Raw genomic sequence first — 24,590 nt, 5'->3', positions numbered from 1 at the left:
TACGACCTGCTTCAGCCATGTATCTCCAACATCCAGGATTCCCCAGTGATGAAAGCGAAGATTGTTGACATCGATCGACTGAAATGATGAGAGACTGTTTTTTAAACGGAATTTACACACAATTACAGGACTTCCCTGGAGCGGAGGCCTTCGCGACCTCCGCGGGTGCTTCCAGCACCAATGCTATCCACTGCTGCCTTTATCGACCTCTGATTCTACGGAGTTTCTGATGCTTGATGATTTGCTAACCTTGATGCGATGATGTACCGACTTTTTCCTTTTCGATTGCTGCCAGGTAGCTTACTTCCACGACGATTGTCTGACACGCAGGATAATAAGAAAAATCGGCGGATGCAATGTGTCATAAGGGCTGGACATGTTGATGGGTTCGTTGATTGTGAACGGATGTGAGACGTGTGACACCCGATTGTAAGGAGCATGTGACCTGACAATTCAAATGAGAGAGCATTACTTTCCTTTTTGGCATGTGGAGACTCTCAGTCTCCACGGCGTTGCATACGCCGAGTCTAGAGTGCAGCATGCTACACTAGACAGCAAATAACCCGAAGCTGTGGGTGTGAACCATGATTGACGTTTCTGTAGGATGCGATACGGACCTTAAAATGACAGGGAACAGCAGATCCGGACCGGGGTCCAAGGGGCAAGGGACAACAGTGCTGGCAAAAAAGAAATCATATTACTTTTTGCTCAAAATAAAATGCATAAAGACTCTTCCAACCCCCGCCGGCGTCTGAAACGCCCCGTTGGAGGAGACACTATTTCTCCCCTTGTAACGATGGTTCGTTGTCTCTGATTGGTAAGATACAAATCTTGGAGATTCCTCTCACATATATTGAATCCTTAGTTCGAACTGCAGCGACGCGAACCTTGCCGTCGTCCCCAGTGCGCACTTCCATCACACGACCCATTTGCCATCGTAAAGGAGGCAGGTTCTCCTCTTTCAGTAGAACCATCATTCCTACTTGTAAATTGTCGCGTTGTCTGGTCCACTTCGTTCGATTATGCAAGTCCGAAAGATACTGCGTTGACCACTTCTTCCAGATCTTCTGCACGAAGTCTTGGGACCTTTACCATGCCGATAGTCTGTTCTTCTTGATCATCTCAAAATTCGGTTCGGCGATGGCAGTTAGCGGCCGTTGGACGAGAAAGTGGCCCGGTGTCAAAACCTCCAGATCATTTGGGTCACTGCTCAGTGCTGTCAATGGTCGAGAATTCAAGCACGCCTCAATTTGTACCACTACCGTAGTAAGTTCATCGCAAGTTAACGTATTGGTTCCAATCGTTTTCTTGAAATGGCTTTTGAATGATTTTACTGCCGCCTCCCACAAACCACCAAAATTCGGGGTTCTTGCAGGGATGAATTTGAATTCAATACTCTCAATCATCGCCTCCTTCATCACAGATTCCTGAAATTGTTGTGCACTGAGCAGGCTTGCAAGTTCATCAAGTTCCTTTCTAGCTCCGACGAACGTTTTGGCGTTATCACACATTATCAATGATGGTTTCGACCTACGTGCCCCGAATCGCTTCAATGCAGCCAAGAATGCTTGGGTTGTAAGATCCGCTACTATCTCCAAATGTACCGCTTTAGTCACCAAACACACAAATAGTGCTACATAGCATCTTACCGGCCGAGCCTTACGCCCAAGGTACGACATAAAGAACGGACCACAATAGTCCAAACCCACTTTCAGGAATGGTGGAGCTGGGTTCACTCTCTCCTCCGGTAAATCGGCCATCAACTGATCTTGCACCTTTGGTTTACTTCGGAAACATGGCATACAACTATGTATTACCTGCCGTGCTACTCGTCGAATATTCAATGGCCAAAAACGCTCTCGTATATTTGAAATCAAAAGCTGTTGACCCGCGTGAAAGTATTTGTGGTGGTAATGACGGGCAATCAGTGTGGTGAGAGGGTGTCGATCATCCAGTATAATCGAGTGTTTTCTTCCAGTAGATAAAGGCGCATGTCGCAACCGACCGCCAACATGGATTATACCGTTGATCAACCTAGAGTTTTTTCCGATGAGGCGGGAGGAATCAACCACCTGACCTCCTTTCTTAAGAATCGCCATCTCTGAAAGAAAACATTCGTTCTGTGCCAGTGTTATCAATTCCATTAGAGCTTCTTCCGATTCTGCATGGGAGATGAATCCGGTTGTCCTGTTTTCCCTGTTGACTCGTCTAGCGTTGTGAACGAAACGTCGAATAAGAACAACAAGACGAATCAGAGCCAGTAACGACGATCGCAACGTAAAAATTTCACTGGGTGACAGAGTCTGAACAGAACACGATATCGAGGCTTTTTCCTCCACAAGAGCTGCGTTTATGTCTTCTGGTGATTCATGGCTACTTTGCGGCCATTCAGACCGTTCTTGGCGCAACCAAAATGACCCACACCACCACAACGTCGAATAGCATAGCTGAGCTGGTATCATGCCTCGTGAAATTAGATCCGCAGGATTCTCCACTCCGGATACATGATTCCAAACACTCCCTTTTGTAACGTGTTGGATCTCGGACACTCGATTGGCCACAAAGGGTTGCCAGCGAGATGGGGATGACTGCAGCCAACACTTTACAATCATTGAATCAGTCCAGAAGTATGCTTTCGAGACTAAAGGTAGATCGCCTTTTACCTTCTCATAAAGATGGCTCATTATTAAGGCTGAAGAAAGCTCAAGCCGAGGAATTGACTGCCTCTTCTTTTTTCGTATCAAATCTTCTAAAGGAGCTACTTTGGACTTCGATGTCAATAAGCGTACTGCGATAGTTCCGTTCTCCCATACACTCCTCACGTAGAAACATGCTCCATATGCCTTTTCAGAAGCGTCGCAAAATCCGTGCAGCTCAACCTCTAAGCATTTCGGGCCAGAACCAATCCATCGCGGTACAGTGATGGATTCAAGACTAATCATATTTCTCCTGAACTCCAGCCAGTATTCCTGCAGCTTGGGTGATAATGGATCATCCCATTCAATTTTCTCTTTCCACAACTCTTGCAGGAATACCTTAGCGAGAATTATTACTGGCCCCACCAAACCTAGTGGATCGAAGATGCGAGCGGTATCCGATAACACACTTCGCTTAGTTATAATTGAACCGCTGCTTCATTTTGGCATATTGAAACGGAAATTGTCACTGGTTGGTTCCCATAACAATCCCAAAGTTTTTACTGATGCACTTGACGAATCCAACTCTTTCATGCCGTCGTTGTCTCGTAAATGGGAAGGAACATTTTCCAAAACCATCTCTTGGTTGCTTCTCCACTTTCTCAGAAGAAATCCTGCAGAACTCATCAGCTCACTCGTTTCCGATATCAATTCTTGCGCCTTTTCGATTGACTCGGCACCGGACAACATATCGTCAACATAAAAGTCTTTCTCGACAGTTTTCGCCCCTACTGGATAAGAGCGGTTTCCGGTTGCTGCTAACGTTTGCAGACATTTCGTCGCTAAATACGGTGCCGATGCAGTTCCGTAGGTTACCGTGGTCAGCCTATAACTTCTTAATGGTTCGTTTGGTGAATCTCGCCACAGAACTCTTTGTAGATCTTGATCTGCTTGTTGCATATCTACCATCCTGTACATTTTGGCAACATCTGCTACTACCGCAAACATATGTCCCCGAAATCGCAGAATTATGTTAAATAAGCCCTCCTGGACAACAGGACCGACCATCAGGGCATTATTGAGGGAAACACCAGTAGACGTGGCACACGAGGCATCAAAAACGACACGCAGTTTTGTTGTAGTGCTGTCTGGTTTGAAAACAGCATGATGGGGCATGTAGTACGTTTGGAACTCGTTTGCTTCCTCGGACACTTCAACCATGTGTCCCATCGACATATATTCATGTACATTTTTCTTAATTCATCGTTTGCTTCAAGACGCCTCTCTAGTCCCAAGTATCGTTTCATTGCAATTGAACGCCACTCCCCAAGCTGACACAACACGGCCTTCTTCTTGGGCAAACTGACAACGAATCGTCCTGTCTCGTCACGAAATGTAGTTTCGTTAAAGTGCTCTTCGCATTCAGTATCCTCAATTGACAGCATGCTTTTCATATGACATGACTCTAGTTCCCAAAATCTTGCCAACTGCTCTTGGATTTCGCTAGTTGGCTCTTCTTTTACAACATTGGAAATGTGAAACACTCTTGGAAGTCTGGTCGACTCTCCATCGACTATTCCAGAAATGATCCAGCCGAAAACTGAGTTCTGGAGGATAGGACCATGCCCTGTTAACCTTTGTTTTCCGTCTACCAGCAAATCGTAGAAATGTTCAGCTCCGATGATTACATCTACCGTCCCGGGTATGTTAAAGCTTGGATCAGCCAACTCGATGTCTTGTGGTAGCTCCAGTCTTTCCAATTGTTTCAAAGGGAGAGTTGTGGTGACTCCAGTCAACACGTGGAACTTCATAGCTTCAACAAACTGGGAAATCTGCATAGATCGCGCTAGAACAGTGGCTATTACTGCTTTAGTTGATGTTGTCTACGACGATCCGACCCCTTTAACTCTCAAGTAATCAGAAACCTGTTTGCACCTTAGTTTTTGAGCGAATGCCGCTGTCATTAAATTTCGCTGAGATGCACTATCCAGCAAGGCTCGCGCAAACAGTGTGTTGCCAAACGCGTCACGAATTTGCACGATCGCAGTCGATAGCAATACATCTCGAGAATTATTTATCAGCTGGGTGGTAAGTGTGACTGTTTGATCACATGTGGCAGTGTTCTCTGTGGTGGGTCGTAAATTTGAATGCAGCGGATTACTGCTGTGAGCAAGTGTTTGTGTAGAGTTTCTTGAACTTTGTGGCTTTGATTGAGGTGGTTGTGTATGTGATGTGTTCGCATTATGAGGCTGCGGCGGTAGTTGGGAATCGGAGGGTAAATTGTTACTAAACAATCAAGGAGCAGCAAAACTCTCATGCAGTAGCGTGTGATGTTTCCTTTTACAGATTGTACAGAATCCCCTTGAGCACCTTGCAGCCATATGCCCAGGTGCTAAACAATTCAACATAACATGTTTCTCTTCACAGCAGCGACTCGATCCGCACAACTCATCTCACGAACGACCATACACTGAAATACATTATGTTGTGATCCATTACAGAAGACACAGCTGGCAGGCTCTGCAGAAATTGAATGACTCGACACATACTTCAATTGCAACCGTTCAACGTGAGTCGGTTTCACTGGGCCGATAGATTGCAGAACAGCGCAGTGTCCTCTTAAGAAGTTTGCCATGTCCTCGTATCCTACGAACTCCCTTGAGTTGAAATGAGTCTCCCAACTTCGTAGTGTGACTGGGTCGAGCTTCGAACTCAATATATATGCCAGCAGAATCGACCAATCACCTGTTCTTACTCCGAGTTTTTCAATCAATTGCAAATTTTTATCGAAAGTGCTCAGCAGATGGTTCAAAGCTTCAAAACATTCCTTCCTCACTGGCTCAACCGAAAATAGGGCATCTAAGTGTATTTTCAAAATCAACTTTTTGTTCTCATATCGTTTTTCCAGGGAGCTCCAGGCAACACCATAATTTGCTTCAGTGAGTTCGATTGACTCAATTTCTTGCAGTGCTTCTCCAGTTACCGATGCACGAAGATAGGTAAATTTATCGATGGCTGAGAGGGTTTGGTTATTGTGAATCAGCGACCGAAAGCTGTCCCTAAAAGTAATCCACTGTATCATCTTGCCGTCAAATGTGGGTAGTTTGATATCAGGAAGCTTTACTCTGGACACAATGTTTGAGACGGGAACAACCGAATCTGGAACTGATATACCTGCTGCCTTCTTAGATTGCAGCTGCAAGAGTTTGGCCTTCACCTCGCAGTAGAGATTTTTAAACTCCCACACGATCTTTGTGTTCTCGCCGAGGTGCTGCTCAAGCTTTGAATCCTTTGAGGCTGAAATTGGATCACTCAAATCTGCGTTGTCGGTTAGCACTTCAATTTTTCTCCTTACCTCATAAAACTTTTGCAGTACGTCATCCAGCATGGCTATTCTCACATCGACCTGATGTTCGTCTTTTTCTTTGCAGTAACTCATCGAAAAGTTCTTCACCATTTGTAATGTATTCCTGAGCTGCCTCTCTAGCATTTGATGCTCTCGAAGAGTTGTTACCGGCATGTTGAAGCACTATTTCCAATCTTAGTAGTATCACAATTGACAGCCCGACCGTTCCCCGCGCGACCTCTTGACAGAAATATTCAAAATCTGGATAGCGAACAAGACCGACCAACAATTGCCAACAAAGTCGAAGATCAAGAAACCGTCAATCAGGAGAACAAGGCTCACACTCAAATTCAGTAAACTCTTGTAGAAAAACGCTTTTAATCCACCTAACAGTGTGATGAGACATTTCTTATAACTCTTATCACTCTCTTCGGATATTATATCGTTTGAGAACATTTAGAACTTGATGCTTCGCGATGTTTTTGATAACACATACTACATGGGAAAGTGGCAGGACTCAGAGAATCGCTCAAATCAGCATAGGACAACATCAGTGCTAGAAATCTCAAATCAAATCAATGGGAAGCGAACAAATGGCCCATAAAATAGACATAGCTACGAATTATTGTTAATGCTCTGTTAATAAAATATCTAAATTGTGGTGGGAAAACTGAATTTTCCTAAATGGGTTATATATTGTACTGAGCCAAAAAAATCGCATTTTTTTTAATCGATTTGAAGTTTATACTTTACTCAAATTACCAACGCGACTGAGAACTAAGAAATCAACGCTTTTTCTTGAAAAGGGCGATACTAGCAGTGACACCATTCAAAGAAAATCAACAGTGAATATTTTTAGACTTTTATTTCCTATTTAAGAACTATTGTGTTTTTTATATCCTAGATTGCATGATTCAGTGATCGAAACCCAAAACTTCATAAAGTATTTGAAATTATTAAATTAAAATTTGTTTTTGCTATTGAAATTTACAAAATGATAGTATCGCCTTTTTGGCGATTGTTTATTTTTTCGGTCCCACCTATCAGCATTGAAGTATCGTTCTTACGTTTTTTTACAATAACTACCGTTCTACACCACCGATTTCGTCCGTGTTTTTTCAATAGCGATCATTGTTACTATTTACAGCTGGTATCAGCTTGATAATCCTAAAAAATACGAAAATGACAGTTTCGCTTCTAAACTGCTAGCAAAAAAGTATCGCCCTGTTTGTTTGCATGGAGCGTGGAGGGCGAAACTTTAAATAAACAAACAAAAATACAGTTTCGCCCGTTGTATTTTTTGCTGTAGTTTAAGAAAGCAATATCGTAGAATCAAAATTTTTAGGTTAATTGGTTGCGTTTCAAAGCCCTCATTCGCATGTATGAAAAAAGCCTTATGTTTACATTTGTAAGTATCGCCATTTTCACAAAAAGGGTTGAAATGAAATCGCAGCTCCGGATATCACGCTATCTCTGAAGTGCATGCATGCATAGTTCCAAATTTTACTTCGACAACGACTTTTTCTAAAGGTGACTTCCCGGTAGTATCCTTGATTTGAATTATTATCGCTAATCCTAATGCCAAAGAACAAATAAAAACCTCTCGAAAACGAACCGTTTGGGAAAATCATCATCATTACTGGAATTTTCATTTTCACGAAACTTTTCGATAACCTTCCGTCACTTGCGTTAATGCACTGTGTGCACAGTACTCTGAAAATCTAGCGAAATCGTCTTAGGGCACCAGCGGGTCTAATTCAGAGCTATCTGCGCGGCGAGTAAAGTAAAGAATACTAAAAATTAATTTCTATTCCATAATTTTCAGTTCAGCAATTTGAGAGATCGTGCTCACCGCAAGCCATGAAAAATAGACTACGTTGTGAAGCGATGGTCACTATTTATTAAAAAATCACGGTTAAATAAAAAATAAAACTATTAAAAAATTTCAAATAGTTTATAATTTTCACAAACTTATTAAGAAAAATTGTTTAATAATCTTTCGTAATATTGTGTAAGAAAAAAGCTGAAAATTTCAGTTTTTTCTCTATCTGCAACATATTTACCCTTAAGTATACCAATTAATTAGTATACGAATTGGAATAGGTTCGCCAAATTTTGGAAGAAGTCTATAAAAAAAACCCCTTGAAAATTACCTAAAAATTGTTGTAGTTCGATACAATAAAAAATCCCCAAAAATGAAATGTACCAATTAATGTGAAACACAGTGAATAATACATACAATAAAGACCCATTTTTATCAGTCTCATGGTGTATTTTAGGCTGACAAATGGGGACATTGACTAAATCGGGCTTTTTTTTCTTTATAATAAACTGAAACTGTTAAAATATTCTTCCCGTCCCTTGATTATGATGAACTTTTCATTTTTGCATATTTCCATCTTTATGATAAGGAAAACATGCTCAAGAAAGGATTTACTCGAATTCAGTCTTGTTCGTCTGCTAGAGCCCATCAAACATATGTTCATATTTGGCTGATAAAATCAGGGCTTCAATGTATTATAATAGATATTCAGCATTCGAAGAAGTTTCTTGTGAACGAGTGTAGAACGACTTTGTTTCTACTTACTTGAAGTCAGCGGCGTAGCCAGAAATTCGGTTTGGTGGGGGTTTGGTGAAAATCGATCATACTGTCCAAACGGCATAATTCCGAAACCGTAATTTTTGAAGTTTTAAAATTATGCAGAATTAATTTTTCAGAAAATAGTAGCAGAGTTCGTGTCTAGCGAATTTGTTGATACTTTATAGTAGTCATGAATATTAACCTGAGAAAATTCACCATAAATACTTCTTGGACGATATACCGTCAAAATTATTTTATCAAATGATGCGCTGTTTAACGTTTGTAAAACTCATCGAAGATACTAAACCTCCGAAGTTGGCGGTTTCAAAATGATGCTATCTTGACCTTAAATTACTGATTTTAAACATTTGACCTATACATATAATTGGTCATACAACAAAAATCAAATGCTCATCAAAATCGATCAGAACCTGCTAGAATCGAATGGAAATCGTTATTTTTCATAAATTTCTCACTGCATTCGGAAAGTGTTAAAGTGTTGTTGGCGTTGTTTGGTGTTAAACCCCAAAACCTTCTCTGGGCTACGCCGTTGCTTGGAGTTATTTATTTCGCTTTTAATTTTCCGATATGTTTCAGATCGATCCGATGGTCATTAGTTAGAAAAATTGCAGTCAGAAGGTTCGCACAAATGAACATTTTTGCACTGATAAGTTATCAAGTTCCTTTCAGACAACTTGGAAGTGTTCGGTGATTATTTCTAGCGGTTGTAGATAGAAGAATGAAATACAAAATTCGATTTGTCGAAATAATGTTTGGCTTATTTCAATGGATTATTTCTATATTGAACAATAAATAGGCGACAAAGAGTAATCCACAAACAACAAGCCATAACTTTTAAAGTATTCAAAATAGATATTTGAAGTCTTCAGTAAAGTTATTCGCAAGAGTAAGAGCTACAAATTTGTAGAAGGCATCATTTCGATATAATCACTTCCAAGAAAATTTGTGAAAATATCTCACTCATAGGGGGATTAATCAGCAAAAGCACAATACCAAAAGAAAGGGCATATTTCCTCCATTAAATTCTCCGAAGACACTATTGACCTAAAATAAGCCGTTTTGGCGTTAATAATAGATTACATGTTTTGGTTATATTTCTGGCAATGGAAAATGATAAAAATCTTTCGTCCGCATTTAATGTTGATATCTCTTTTGATAATAGTCCGATTTCAACAATCTATAGCTTGTTCGAAAGGTATTCGTTAAAGCTATCTAAAAAAATATAAATTGGTAATCTATATTGTCAATTTTGGCAGATAATTTAAAAAAACTGCAAAAAACGCCATTTTTACGCATTCAGACATTCATATCTTGGAAACTAAACATCAGAATCAAAAACAAATTAATAGCGTTCATACTGTTTTTTAGTTCTTTCATTTAAAATTGGTTTGGATAAGATCGGTTCAGCCATTGCTGAGAAACACGAATGAGAATTTGTCCGTTACATACACACACACAGACACACACACAGACATTGTCCCAAATCGTCGAGCTGAGTCGATTGGTATATAAGACTCGGCCCTCCGGGCCTCGGAAAAAATCTTGAAAGTTTGAGCGAATTCTATACATTTCTTTTATAAGAAATGTAAAAACCCACATGCAACTTTATTCAAATTTATTTTATTATATAGCTCAATGATGACGACCGTCTAATTTCCGCGATGGCGGACACCACATGCACTAACGCCACACAGCAGACAAACGTGCACATGTAACTTGACTTTCCTGATCCTTATGGTGATCCCAGTCAACTCCGAATTTTAGGTATTAATCTCCAGTATACCGCAGCACTCTCGTACAATTAAAGCGTTGGTTCACCACATGCACAGGTCGTTGAACTCTTCTACTTAGTGACACTGACGCCAAGCGCAATGGCGCATTTCAATAGTTCTTTTTTTTTTCTATTCAATGTATCTTCACCGAATAACCCGTTCCGATGGTCCCAATCCGGCTCGAAGGACCAAAAATGTTCACCACTCAACTTTGGACCGGATCGCGGAAACGAACACTTCTGGGTTTTCGGTGCAATAACTCAAAACGGTTCGATATCACTTATAAATTTGGCAGACACTCTCCGTAATTTATTGCACTATTGAATAATTTATTGCACTATTTATTTTTTTATTGCACTATTGAATTTAAACGAACGGTGTACAAATTGACGCAACCGATGTGATTCAGAGTTTATTTGAGACTGATCATTTACCTATTTCCGAACGAGCTTTCAACCGAGATACGATATTTGATTGTAGTGATAACATGGTTATATAATATTGACTATAAATCATATGAGTAGCGACCGACGCACATGCTTGTAGTGAACGGATGTGGTAGCACCGACCATTTAAGCGTTAGCTACTCTTTCTCTGTTTCTCTTCACATATATATATATATATATATATATATATATATATATATATATATATATATATATATATATATATATATATATATATATATATATATATATATATATATATATATATATATATGTGTATATATGTGTATATATGTATATATATATATATATATATATATATATATATATATATATATATATATATATATATATATATATATATATATATATATATATATATATATATATATATATATATATATATATATATATATATATATATATATATATATATATATATATATATATACATATATTGGTTCAAACCCATTACATGCCTTTCGACAATTATATGCAGATCGACAGCGGTCTCCCTATCCATACGAGGAATGTCAAATAATGCTTGCAAACGCGTCTTCATCATCAGATATTCATTTGAATATCGATTGATCAGCGTATCCCATGTGCTCGGATAATCTGCAGCACTGATATCAATGGATTCAATTAACTGAGCTGCTTCCCCTTTCACTGCAGCTCTTAGGTAATGGAACTTCTGAATGTCAGGCAGATCGGGGTTTGTATGAATTAACGCACATAATGTATCATAAAACACACGCCAATCTTTATAATCTCCAGAGAATTCCGGTAGCGAAATGTACGGCAATTTTAAACCCCTGATTGCGGAAAGACTCCGAGGGAATGAACCTTGGAGTTGCGTATCATTAGGAATAGTGGGTGTGGCTAATTTGGAAATAAGGCTAGCCTTTATTTTAAAAAACTGCCTCTCGAAGGAGAATCTACGCTCATACGCGGAACCGGGATTCCTCAAATGGCGGTTAATACTCGAAAAGAAAATGGGATTCTAAAGGGCATCTGGGATTACAGAACGAAGCGTTGGAATTACAATTACCTGACGCCCGTTTGTACTAGGCTTTGTATTCAAATTATACTCTAATGGCAAATAGCGATGGCGCCCAAGCGTGGCTTGGCTTCCTGGCACGGCAGGCTAAAAACGATCTCTCCAATCGTAGGAACGACTTCCGGCATAAATTTCAATTATTCGGCTGCACTATCCTGGTCACGGCACCAAATTTATGTTGGACCCAGTTGTGTTTTAGTGCAAAACTTCCAGGCACGATGTGCGGCAACCACGGAACTTGCTTTCCCACGACAACCAACAACGAGTCAATTTAGAAATATTTCAAATACCGGCCACATCCGATAGGATTTAAACGAAAAAATAATCTTGAAGTTCACGATGGTTAGCACCTTCAATTGAAACACCTTTATTATATCGATAGCGCTGTTCTTCTAATTTCGCTGACCGTTCACAAAGCTGATTTATTTCAAACTGAGTAATATTTCATGTTACATTTCCTATTTCTTAGTATTGGTGGTTATACCTGCATGCATGAAAATTCCCTTCTCCTACATTGGGGGTTAATAATAGATGGAATCCGAACACATCCTATTTTTGGCGTATAATGACGGTATGTTGTAAGTTGGTTTGCAGTTCGATAGTCTATGAGCTTTAGTTGTTTGAGTCTTTGAACTAGATTGTTATTCTGTTTTTGAAATTTTGAAGTTGGATCACTGTCTATCTTGAGATATGTTGAAGGGTCGCTGAAGGGACATCTTGGTCTGGTAGTCTGCGGTGATCATAACTACTGTTTTGTTTCCTTTGTCTGACTGGAGCACTGTTAAATTTGGATTCTCATTCAGAAAGGTACGAGTTGTTCTAGTAGCTGAATGGCAAACACGTTCGAGGGGATTATTGATAGTAGGTTGTTGCAGTAGACGGTGAATATAATTTTGCATGCTGTTCACGATCATGCATCGTTTGTTGTTCTGAATTTTTTCGTTTCTTTTTAGAATCCTTGATAAAGATGAAATAAACCCATCGAAATATTGGAAGTTAAAACAATATTGTTGTTTTCGCTGTCTAATTCACGACTGATAAGCCGAAAAATACCCTTCACAAGTAGAGTGACTGATTTAGGATTTAGACTGTGAAATAGATATAAAATTCTACTATGAGCAAAGTGTTTAATCTTAAGCAGAGTTGTTTACCCTACCGTCCTACCTCGCATGAGTCATTTTCTTTTAAGTAAGCTTGGGTTTTGCTACCATATTTTGTCTATTGGCCGATGATACTCCTCCACAGCTTGGAGAGACTAACTGGAAACATCTAGGAGTTTAGCATTCCTCCACTATTACACTTTCGGATTTTGCGTTGTTTTGTCTCTGTCGGTAAGCTGTAGTTAACGTAAGTTTGGTTGGCCGTCAGTGACCTAGAACTGCAAATTTAAGTATTTTGAGAGACATTTTAGCTAAATTTTTACCATTTTTGCTTTCATCGGAATATTGATTTGATGCTTCGTAACCGCACGCCACATCCCATAACTCCGGAACCGGAAGTCGGATCGGGATGAAATTTCATAGCCATTTACGGGGATAAAACATTTTTTATTTGAGACTAAGTTTGGTCGAATCGGTCAAGCCATCTTTGAGAAACCGATGTGACTGCTATTCTGAATTTGGATACTTCCGCCGGGGCTTCCGGAACCGATTATAGTGGTCAATGTGGCCAAAGAGACTTTGAATGGCTGTTAGTGACCTAGTACTACTATTTCAAGCAGATGTAGCCACATTTTGGAAACATTTTCACCTTAATACATTCATTGGTCGAATCGGTCAAGCCATCTTTGAGAAACCGATGTGACTGCTATTCTGAATTTGGATACTTCCGCCGGGGCTTCCGGAACCGATTATAGTGGTCAATGTGGCCAAAGAGACTTTGAATGGCTGTTAGTGACCTAGTACTACTATTTCAAGCAGATGTAGCCACATTTTGGAAACATTTTCACCTTAATACATTCATTGGTCGAATCGGTCAAGCCATCTTTGAGAAACCGATGTGACTGCTATTCTGAATTTGGATACTTCCGCCGGGGCTTCCGGAACCGATTATAGTGGTCAATGTGGCCAAAGAGACTTTGAATGGCTGTTAGTGACCTAGTACTACTATTTCAAGCAGATGTAGCCACATTTTGGAAACATTTTCACCTTAATACATTCATTGCAGAATTTGTTAAAATCGACATTTTCTGTGTGATCGTACTAATCACCCTGTAATTTCGGACCCGGAGGTCGGATCCAATAGAATTTCAAATACGGGAACGTTGCACCTTTCGTTTGAGACTAAGTTTGTGAAAATCGGTTCAGCCATCTCTGAGAAAAGTGAGTGAGATTTTTGGTCATATACACACGTAACGTTCACACACATACATACACAGAGACATTTGCTGAACTCGACTCCGCTAAAAAGTCAGTTTTCAGAGCAATTGCAATACCTTTCCAATAGTTTCGGCTTATATGGGAATTTCTTATGTGACCGGACGGTTGAGTCTATATTTCCGGAACTATATAAGCGATCCGTGCGAAATATTATAGACGTCTATGGAGATGATATACCTTCCATTTGGTACTAAGTTTGTGACAACCGTTTTCAAGAAACTAATGTGATTTTGTTAATTTTTAAAGATGGCCGCTTTTCCAACATACTTTCGGAACCGTCTATGGTGATCAATGTAGTCAACGAAAGTATAGTTGGACGTCAGTGACCTAGAACTGCAAATTTAAGTTGCTTGATAGACATTTTAGCGAAATTTTTACCTTTGTTGCTTTTATCGAAGTATCAGTTTGAATCGGAACTGGAAGTCGGATCGGGATAAAATTTCATAGTCATGTACGGGGATAAAATATCTTTCATTTGTGACTAAGTTTGGTCAAAACGGTCAAGCCATCTTTGAGAAACCGATGTGACTGCTATTCTGAATTGTGATACTTTCACCGGGGCTTCCGGAACTGATGATGGTGGCCAATGTGGCCAAAGAGACTTTGAATGGCTGTTAGTGACCTAGTACTACTAATTCAAGCAGGTGTGGCCACACTTTGGAAAAATTTTCACCTTTACGCATTCATTGCAGAATTTGTTGAAATGAGTTTCTTGAAGTTTGATTATACCTGTAAATCGGCTAGCACCTACACTTTTTTGGAAACATTTTTGATTCAACATTTAAAAAAAAAATTGTTTCGCAACCTTGTGTAACGGCTAAGTTTGAGTAGCTTAATTAAGGGTACTATTTATCTATATGTTTGTACAAACGATATATATCTTTGCGTTAGTAGAAGTTTTTTGAAAGCAGTTTTTGGCTGTTTCTCCCAACAATGAATTTATATAACTTAGGTTTGTTCTTGAAAGATTCATTTCGAAAAAAGCGGATCGAAGTAGACGATGGCCGAGAAAAGTTGTGCAAATTTTACACGCGTCAAATTTGTGTTCGGAATATTCAAATAAATAAAATAAAGTGATAAATGGCTAATTTCTAATCTAGCTGCTATATGAACTCAGGTTAGTGTCGCTGGACGCAATTGTTGAGGCTTTCTGGAAGCCAGACCTGAGGTGTCCAGTAGTCAATAGTGACAGGCTTGATGAAAACGTGCAAAGGAGTAATCGGAATAAGGTCGAACTAGATCAGCTGGTGCACTGCGGACTGTGCGTGGGAGACCAGGTATTTACAGTCTTGAGTTAATACAATTCCTGGAGCGGCCACCCACGCTAATCAGCAGTCAGCATATTCATCCTAGAACAGACCACACATGACGCAGACGTTAACATAAACTATCCCACGATCAGAATTAGCAGAATAGATTTGCAACATAAACAATCCCGATCAGTCACAGATAGACTAAACACACATAGCCCTAAGATAGTCTTGGAATCAACAATATTTTATATCTTATAAATACCCCTAAGTCAAAATTGTAATTCAGTTCGAGAATAAAAGTGAACCAAGAAGGAGCCTTCAGCCCAGGAGCCCGGAGGGCCGAGTTTCATATACCAATCGACTCAGCTCGACAAATTGAGACAATGTCTGTATGTGTGTGTATGTGTGTATGTATGTATGTACAAAATGTCATGTAATTATCTCAGCAATGGCTGAACCGGTCTTAATGAAACTAGTTTCAAATAAAAGGCCTAATGGTCCCATTTGACACTATTATTTTTGTTTTTCGATATGTTATTTACTTTCTGAGATATGGGTAATTTTGTCAAAACAGGGCTGGTTTGAAGCGTATAACATTCGAACAAGGCGTGGCGAATAACATTCGAGCAAGGCGAATATCGCGTGAAATAAACAGAAACAAAAAGCTTATGAAAATACCTTTCTAACAAGCTATAGATTGTCAAAATCCGTTCAAAATCCGGAGATATTAAACATTTTGTATTTTCATTCTTCGCTTACCAATTTCCACTAACTAAAGCCAAGACCGTTCCATACAGAGTATTGCTTTGCTGGTTTTTTAGGGTCAAAACTAAACCGATTTTGAATATCAGGGTATGCAAACACATCTGCGTGATTCAAGGATTTTGATTCCGAAAACATTTAGTGAATTTACTTAATAATCAATTACCTATTTCTCAAAAATTAATAAGCAAGTTCATTTCAAAGACAAAATAATGTGTAAATTCACTTCAATGTGCAAATTTGTCCAGAGTTTTATAATTTCGATTATAGAGGTTTTAACCTTAAAGTCATTCGCCTCTTCGGGTTAGAAAAATCTCTTATGAAAAATTTCTAACCCTATGTGCGGGGTCGGGACTCGAACCCAGGTGCGCTGCGTACAAGGCAATCGATTTACCAACTACGCTACATCCACCCTCATTGTCCAGAGTTGATGAATTTACCCGTTGGATTGAGCAATGCGTTCACTCGTGAGATAAACGTTGGATGGTATATGAACACATCAAGTAATCCTCCTAGTAGTGAGAAAATATATTTCTAATATAATTCATATTCATATTAGACTCGTAGCATCACCAAGAGCAACTGTATTTTTGAATAACAAAATTGTAGTGAAAATTTATCAGTTGCATTATTGAAAATAAAGATTTAAAGAATCAAAATTTCGCACTATAAACAAAAATAATGTCACAGCTCTAACCATCATTTACCATTCCTCACAACTGACACTGAGTTGTACTGAAAACCCAATATACAGTTTTCATGATCAATGTGACTAAAAGCATATTTATTTGCGAAAAAATACGACATGTAATTTCAAGAATGTTCGTGTCTCAAAGCAGTCCAGGGGCACTTTCAATACTAACTGGCTTTTCGATGAATTTAAGTACTTATTCTGGTAGTTTGAACCATTTCTTTGCAATGGTATTGCTTTGTATAGGACTCATTAACCCATATCTCCAGAGCGAGAGTTCCGAACGAAACAATTCGCAAGTAATAAGGATGGGTGGAAAAAGACTGCATTGTAATCAACTGCATGTATGAGTTTTATGCCATCGACAATAATATAATTGCCAACATAGCCTGGACACTTGACACTCTTTTCTAGATATTTCAATGCGAATGAATACTATTTACAGGTGGCCTTTTCTCAGTTTACTATTTCTAATTACGCGTTAAAATACTGGACCTGAAAATTCCATTCTATACAAAATCATTTTTCAGATGCCTGTAACCAAAAAGATATCTTTTAATTCCAAAACAAATTCCTGATTTCTAGATTTTCTGATGACTAATTAACGACCATCAATAAAGTAGAAACACCAGATAATCCTAAAAATTCCGTCAAGAAAAGAAGAACGAAAACGTGCTCTTTGCAATGGGATTTTCACAAACATTTCAGAATATTCTGAAACAATGGTTTTGGAATTCGTGAAATTCGTTTTATTCATTTACTTCATTTCAACAACTTTCTTAAAATATTATTATATATTCTCATTTTTTTCCAGCTCATTCATTTAATGTATTATCTTCGATTGGTTTATTTTTTGCATTTTAAATATTTGACTAATAATAAATATATGATCATTTCATTTTAAAGATTTTTTTCATTTAGCATTGTTTTTATTTATTTTGTTTATGTGACCTAATTTTATCTATTGTATTCATTTAATTCTTTGTATGCATTCCGATCAGTTTATTATCTTATGTATCTTATTCGAATTATTCATTTAATTTATTTTATTCACTTTTTTCTAATATTTTTTTCTGATATTTTTCCGGTTCACACTTTTATTCATTTTAATAATCTGACTAATTTTGTTCAGTCATTCACTTTATTCATTTCATCTAGAACATTAATTAGATACAATATGATTTCTTCTATTAATTCTATTACTTTTTAATATCGCTGATTTTTTCATTTAAATAATTTAACTGCTTAAAAACAAACAAAATGATAAAAAGATGGAAAACATTTTTATTGTGATAAAAATTCTTTATTTTGTTTATATTATTCATTCCATTCATTTTATTGATTTTATTAACTCTCTGTTTATCCTGTTATTTATGAACAACATTTTCAAATAGCTTTACTGCCCATGCTCGCAAATCAGTCCCATAAAGATATAAAACGGGACAAATATGCGTTCATGGGCAGTATAACTTTGGGCTTGGACAACGTTTCTTCACAAAAAAGTAAAACTAATCATTGTGACAATCACCGTTTATTTGAGCGCTAATAGTTGCAAGAAAGATCCGTAGAACTCAAGTTATTGCAATTGTTTTGATTGGATTTCACTAGAGCAGTGCTGCCAGAGACATTTTCAGTTATCGGTGAAAAATTATATTTTGATATATCTTCGTTTTCTTCAAATATTTTTGAAAACTGATAAATCTTATTAATTTGGACTGCTTTCGGCTACCTTTTCTGCCCAAACTATTCAAAACTTTGCAGGAGATGTGTATTAAGGATTGGTATGTAAAAAATCAGCACCTTCTAACACTGCTAAAGAAGCATCTATCTTGATCAAAACAGGTTTTTCGTGTTTCTTTACTCTAACACTTTTAAGAAAAACGGCTTTGGTACCCTATATATGCGACAAAATAATTCGGTATGAAAGAGTTAATTTAATCCATATTATTCATATTAGGGTAAGGTGGGGCAAATCCGACCGTTGGGTAAACCCGACCCCCTCTGTTATCGAAAATTGAAAGCACTAAGAGAACTAATATCAATGTTGTCGTGTAGAGCATCGAAAATAATTATAATGGTGGTATGACAGAATTTTACTAGTCTACATTGAGATGCTCAAACCTTATTGTTGTTTTTACAACTTTTGATTTGATTTTTGTGTATCATTGACTACAGGATATTTTTTATTTTTAGAGTGAAAGCATAAAAAGTGTAAGTGGATTTAAATTCTTTGATTAAAGGCCTACAAAGTGCATAGATGAATTTAGTCTAACTTTTTCATCATTTTTTTTTTAATTGCATCGTAATGAAAAATGACGCGGTGGGGTAAATCCGATCTCTAAATAGTAGGGTAAATCCGACCGCTTTTTTGCTAAGAAAATGATTATTTATAAAATTGGAATAAATTTTTATTGTTATTTTTTATTATTTTTTCACAATGCTTCATAATTACAAACGAAAGATACAAAAACGTGATGAATATAGTATTCGTCTACTAATTGCTCCGAGAAAAATGGGAATATCTTTACGTACTACTGCTCGTGATTTGGACATTCCAAGATTGACATTGAATTCCATTTTCTTCATGCTACAATTCAATAACATAACATTCATTGATTTATTTTCAATGATAAATCCATATAATTTGGGTAGTATCTATACTAAATCAACCAAAAACATAGGCGGTCGGGTTTACCCCACCATTTTTGAAAACAGCAAGAATGAACGTTTTCGTAAAACACTGGTATCTCAAAGTTTTCCCAAGATAGGAATAAAATACTATACATTGAACGTTGTCCAGAAGTCTAACCTTTAATTTGGTATATATAAAACGACTTGATCCGATGTAAAATGAGCATTTTACAGCCAAAACCATTTACTAGGTCGGATTTACCCCCACCTTACCCTATTTATTTTATTATTCCAATTTTTATATGGTTCTATTCATATTATTTATTTCAATCATTTTATTAAATGGTTAGTTTTTCCCAGTTCACATATTTTATTCAGTTTCTTAATTTTATCAATTCGATTTTGCCAGTCCTTTATGCTATTGTATGATAGCTTGTTATCCTGAAACAATTTAATTTTCTCTCTTAATTTCATTACGTTTTAATATCGCCTAATTTTAATTTGAGCTAATTTGATTTATTTATTTTATTAATTTGATTTATGTTAATCATTCTATCCATTTTATGAATAACTTTTTTATTTTAAATTTTGTTTTGTTTTATTATTTTTCTTTAATTTATTCAGTTTATTCGAAGCGTTATTCGTGCACATCTCACATCTAGTTGCTTGTAAATTTAGCGTGTGATCGGCAAGCTAATGAATAATACAACAGTGATATGTGTAAGAAATGTCTCATCTCACTGATAGGTGGATTAAATCGGTTTTTTGGATAATAAACAATCGGTGGTGAAATGTACCAGTATGCCCCATGGGTAGGAACTATGAAACACGAAGTCGTCTATAGTGAAATATTCTACTTGTTAAGTTTAGTCTTTTGTTTTGAAGAAGAAAGGTTCTAACGCTTTTAATTAAAGTTATATTGAGATGAAACACGATTGTTTACGAAAGAAATCACTATATCATCGCGTAACATTGGACCACCATATATGCCTATAAGCTGCAATCCTGAAAGAAGAGATAATTTCTACAAAACTTGTCCAAATTGACAAACTTTGCAATATGTGAGTACTTTTTACTGAGGAAAATCGGAACACATTCAAATTTTAAGATAGATCACAAAAACAAGAAATTTTCACTGTTTCCCATACGTCATCGTTTCACAGTTACCCAATGGGTCTATTTATGAAAATTGTCAAATTACACAGAACCATGACAAGTTACCAAAAAACCTTGTTCGCGGCAAATGTGGAGCATAAAATTTGCTACAAATAGCAGTAGACTAAACATTTATTTGATGAACGGTAACTCATAAAAATGGAATGGTGCTTTTCATTGTGAATTTACTTTGGCTGTTACAAAACAAACAAATATCCATTAAGAGATATAAAGTTATCAGAAGTCTTGCAAAATATAGCAACACGTGTAAATAATTAGAAGTCATGAAATATGAGAGAATGAGATGACTCTGTTCATGCATTATGATTTTATTGTGAATGTTTCATAGTTCCTGCTGTTCCACCGTTACCCTATCTCCCCTACTTCGGTTTATTCTTTAAAGTTTCACGCACTAATTTTCGTGAACGTATTGATTTGTAGTGATATCAATATTGGGATAAAAACGAAAATTTAAAGGAATTAATGCTTTTATGCACAGCCAATACATGTAGGGATCCTGGAAAATTGCATACGTTCACAATTTTTCGTGTTAATATTAACGTTTGTGGCACATATTGAATATGACACAAGCATTAAAGCGGCCAGGCCAACTGTGCAGCGTACAAAATAAATATTATTCAAAATTATATGGCAATCAAATTATTCATTCAATGAATATTTTAATCAACGGATTATTTTGAACCTTGAATACGGAAGAAACGAGGACAACCGGACACAACCATTTCAATTTGATGGGGATTTGATAAATCGTTGGGAGTGACTTTGCTAAGAGTGTTATTGTCACTCCTTTGGTCCTAGGTTCGTGGGATGGGACAGAAGTATTTATTACTGCCCTGGCTAATGAGCCAGGGTTATAGCGCCCTCACTCGCTCTCTGAAACAATACAGAAAATTGGCAAAATCGGTTAATTAGTAGTAAGGCCATTGCAAATCTTTTTTAAAAATTATGTCACCCCCCCCCCTTCAAAATCGCTGAAAAAAATCAGGGGGCAAATAATTTTTTTTAAAATAAATTAAAATTCAAATAATTATCACGTTTTATAGAACAACAATAGCTTCCATAGAGTTTTGCTTTTCGTAACTGAAAACTATTATGGTAGTTTTAGAAATTACCATCCCATGATAATTTTTATTTTGACTATTCTCGGGTAAATGTGAAGTTTAAATGAGATCATCGATCCAGTCCAACATCAAATGAAACGTTTGCTGGTCGCGGAAGGAAGGACCCATCTGTGTATTATCAAACGAAAATCTCATGGAAAGGCTATTACAGACCGACTTCTGAATCGATTCCATTTTAAACGCAACAGTCGATAGAGACATAATCGATCGTTGCATTCGAAAATAATTTCGATAAGGAAACAATCTGAATTCAAATCAGACTCCTGGCGATTTATATGTGGTTCAATATTCAATATACATGAGCTTTACCGAAAGGTTTTTGACATTTAAAGATTTCATATGGGATCGTAGTGTTCATACCGTATTTCCGCAGCCATATGTGCGATTCTTATGAACTTGATCAGATCAAAATCTGCTACCAAACCTTCCATTTAAGGCTAAGCTTGTGAAAATCGAATAAGTCGTTTTCCAAGCAGCCGAAGAGACTTTAATTCAGAAATATTCCATGAACCAGAAACATGCGAAATTTTCGAGATAGACGCTGGAATCAAAAGAACTTTGTCTGGCCATCAGCGATCAAGAATGCTCTAGCAAAGCTAAATATAGATCTTACAAATAATGGTATCATCGGCACTTACCGCAGGGGGAACCGGCAATCCATTATCGATGTCAATTTTTGTAGCCTTGGAGTAACCGGAAAGATGGACTGAAAAGTGTGCGAAGATATATCCACAGCGACCACCAAGCGATCTGGTACAGCATTGATAACAGGACTATGAACTACACATGAATATGAATATGTGGGAGATATATAAACGAGTGAAGATGGAAAACAGCGATTTTTCATAGGAATGTGTCCGTCGCAGAACTTTAATTTGAGGGTATCCTCTTCAACCTAAATGCGAACGAGTTCACGGCACTACTAACAAGGGCGTGTAATGCGACCATACCAAGGGATGGGAAGCCGAGAAACGGTCGTCGGGTGCAATACAACGATTATCGATCTACGTATAAGTTGCCTCCGAGCTTGGAGAAGAAGTCGGAGATCACTTCGGTTTCTCATCTCGCTCAGTTCAGAAGCTAGAAATCGCTCCGCTGCAATAGTAGGGCAACTAATCAAATTTACCCGCGCGACGCTTGGTCTATTTGCAAAGGCAAAAATTGATTCCTTCTGCCTAGTGTGTGAAACGTGAGCAAACAATGAGTGACAATGCAAAGCAAAAGTATATCACGATGCGGGCAAACTGTGTTGCTGTTGACTACACGAAATATCCGGTAATACCATCAATTCATGAAGGGGATCAAATGTTGAAGGTGAACTTGAAGTTCAACGTAGCTTGCGGTACTTTTTGCGGTGCAATTCCACCATTTACGTCTTGCGGTACTGTATATGTTAAAAAACATTAGTAAAGCAGAATCATTCGCTTCCCAGAACAACATGAAACACGTCATCGAATGTAATGACATTTTATACAGTATCCCAACGTATATAGATGTTGACAGTATTGAAATAAAGATACATGACCTGGCACCACGTACTAGTTCCTTCGCTATCAAACAAATCCTGTCAAAATACGGAGAGGTGAATAGTGTTAAGGAAGATACTTGGAGGAACTTCTTCCCAAGACTCCGCAAAGGCGTTCGTGTGGTGAGAATGCGTCCGACAAAACCTATTCCCTCTTACTTGGCTTTCACATGCAAATCACCTCATGGTGTTGAATATTCTCAACGAATACTAGTCACGCACCCAGGACAGATTCCTACCTGTCAATATTGTGATCATCCGCTACACCACGGGAAACCTTGCGCAGAGAATGCTAAAGAAATTCCACCTGATACGACCAAAGCCGGTATACAATCATCGCATGTTAAACCACAACCAGTTGGTAAACCAACGACTGCAGACCGGGCATTCACAAACACCAGCTCAACAACGATCGGCCCCAGTACCACTAAACCAACTGCCATTACCAACATCGAAGTAACAACGATTACAGCAAATGTTTCCAAACCAACAACCAACACCACCAATAAGGAATCTAATATCGATGAAGAAGGATTTACAATAGCGACCCGTAAGCACAAACAACAAATAAGAACATCCGACGATGAGCAAGATGAATGCAGTACCGATGATGACATGGACGTAAACGAAAACGCGAGAGAAGACGGACCAAATGAACCCCAAGGTGCGCTCCACGGCTTAGTTGTTGCTAACGCATTGAGCCGTGTCAAATATATTTAAAATTAAAACAGAAGTCAGAAAGCTCAAGGGAAGCGAGCTGCAAGAACCGCTCTCAACAAAGCAGTCAAGGTGTACAAGAAAGCCTTGCCACAAAGCCAACGCGAATTTCCTTAGGAGAGACCTACAAAGTTGGCATAACAAATATAAAAGGCTCAGCTGCACCATCTGAAAGGTGTCCGGAAAAGATAGAGGTCACCACAACATGAATCTATTTTCGCCGTACAGTGAGGAGGATGATCACAAAGATGAAGATCGATTTACCAACAAACAGCTTATCGAGATGGCGAAAGCCATTAAAGTGAAGTGATACATGAGAGCCCGGATATGTTCAAAACGATCCGATAATTGGAAGCGACAAAAGCTGATGTTGCTTCCGATGCCGGGACAACATGGAGATCTTTCAGCGTAGTCAATATATCGCTTGGTAATGTTAGAGGGAAGGAGTAATCCTGAACAAGCTAACGAAGTACG

At 37.9% G+C, this 24,590-nt stretch overlaps 1 protein-coding gene across 1 annotated transcript; it reads right to left on the bottom strand.

The window, feature by feature from the left end:
- Positions 1-1,088: 1,088 nt before the first annotated feature.
- LOC131696440 (uncharacterized) lies at positions 1,089-2,099 on the bottom strand. Its single transcript, XM_058984979.1, has one exon. The coding sequence runs from the start codon at positions 2,097-2,099 to the stop codon at positions 1,089-1,091; it is 1,011 nt and encodes a 336-aa protein (XP_058840962.1).
- Between the last annotated feature and the right edge of the window lie 22,491 nt (positions 2,100-24,590).

This window comes from Topomyia yanbarensis, chromosome 1, assembly GCF_030247195.1.
Source record: "Topomyia yanbarensis strain Yona2022 chromosome 1, ASM3024719v1, whole genome shotgun sequence".
Taxonomy (NCBI): domain Eukaryota; kingdom Metazoa; phylum Arthropoda; class Insecta; order Diptera; family Culicidae; genus Topomyia; species Topomyia yanbarensis.
The sequence above is the reverse complement of the archived record's forward strand: the minus strand, read 5'-3'. Positions and strand labels throughout refer to the sequence as shown.

Bases quoted from the DNA above. Each gene is read 5' to 3' on its own strand.
- LOC131696440 (XM_058984979.1), bottom strand. From the start codon at position 2,099: ATGGCGATTCTTAAGAAAGGAGGTCAGGTGGTTGATTCCTCCCGCCTC.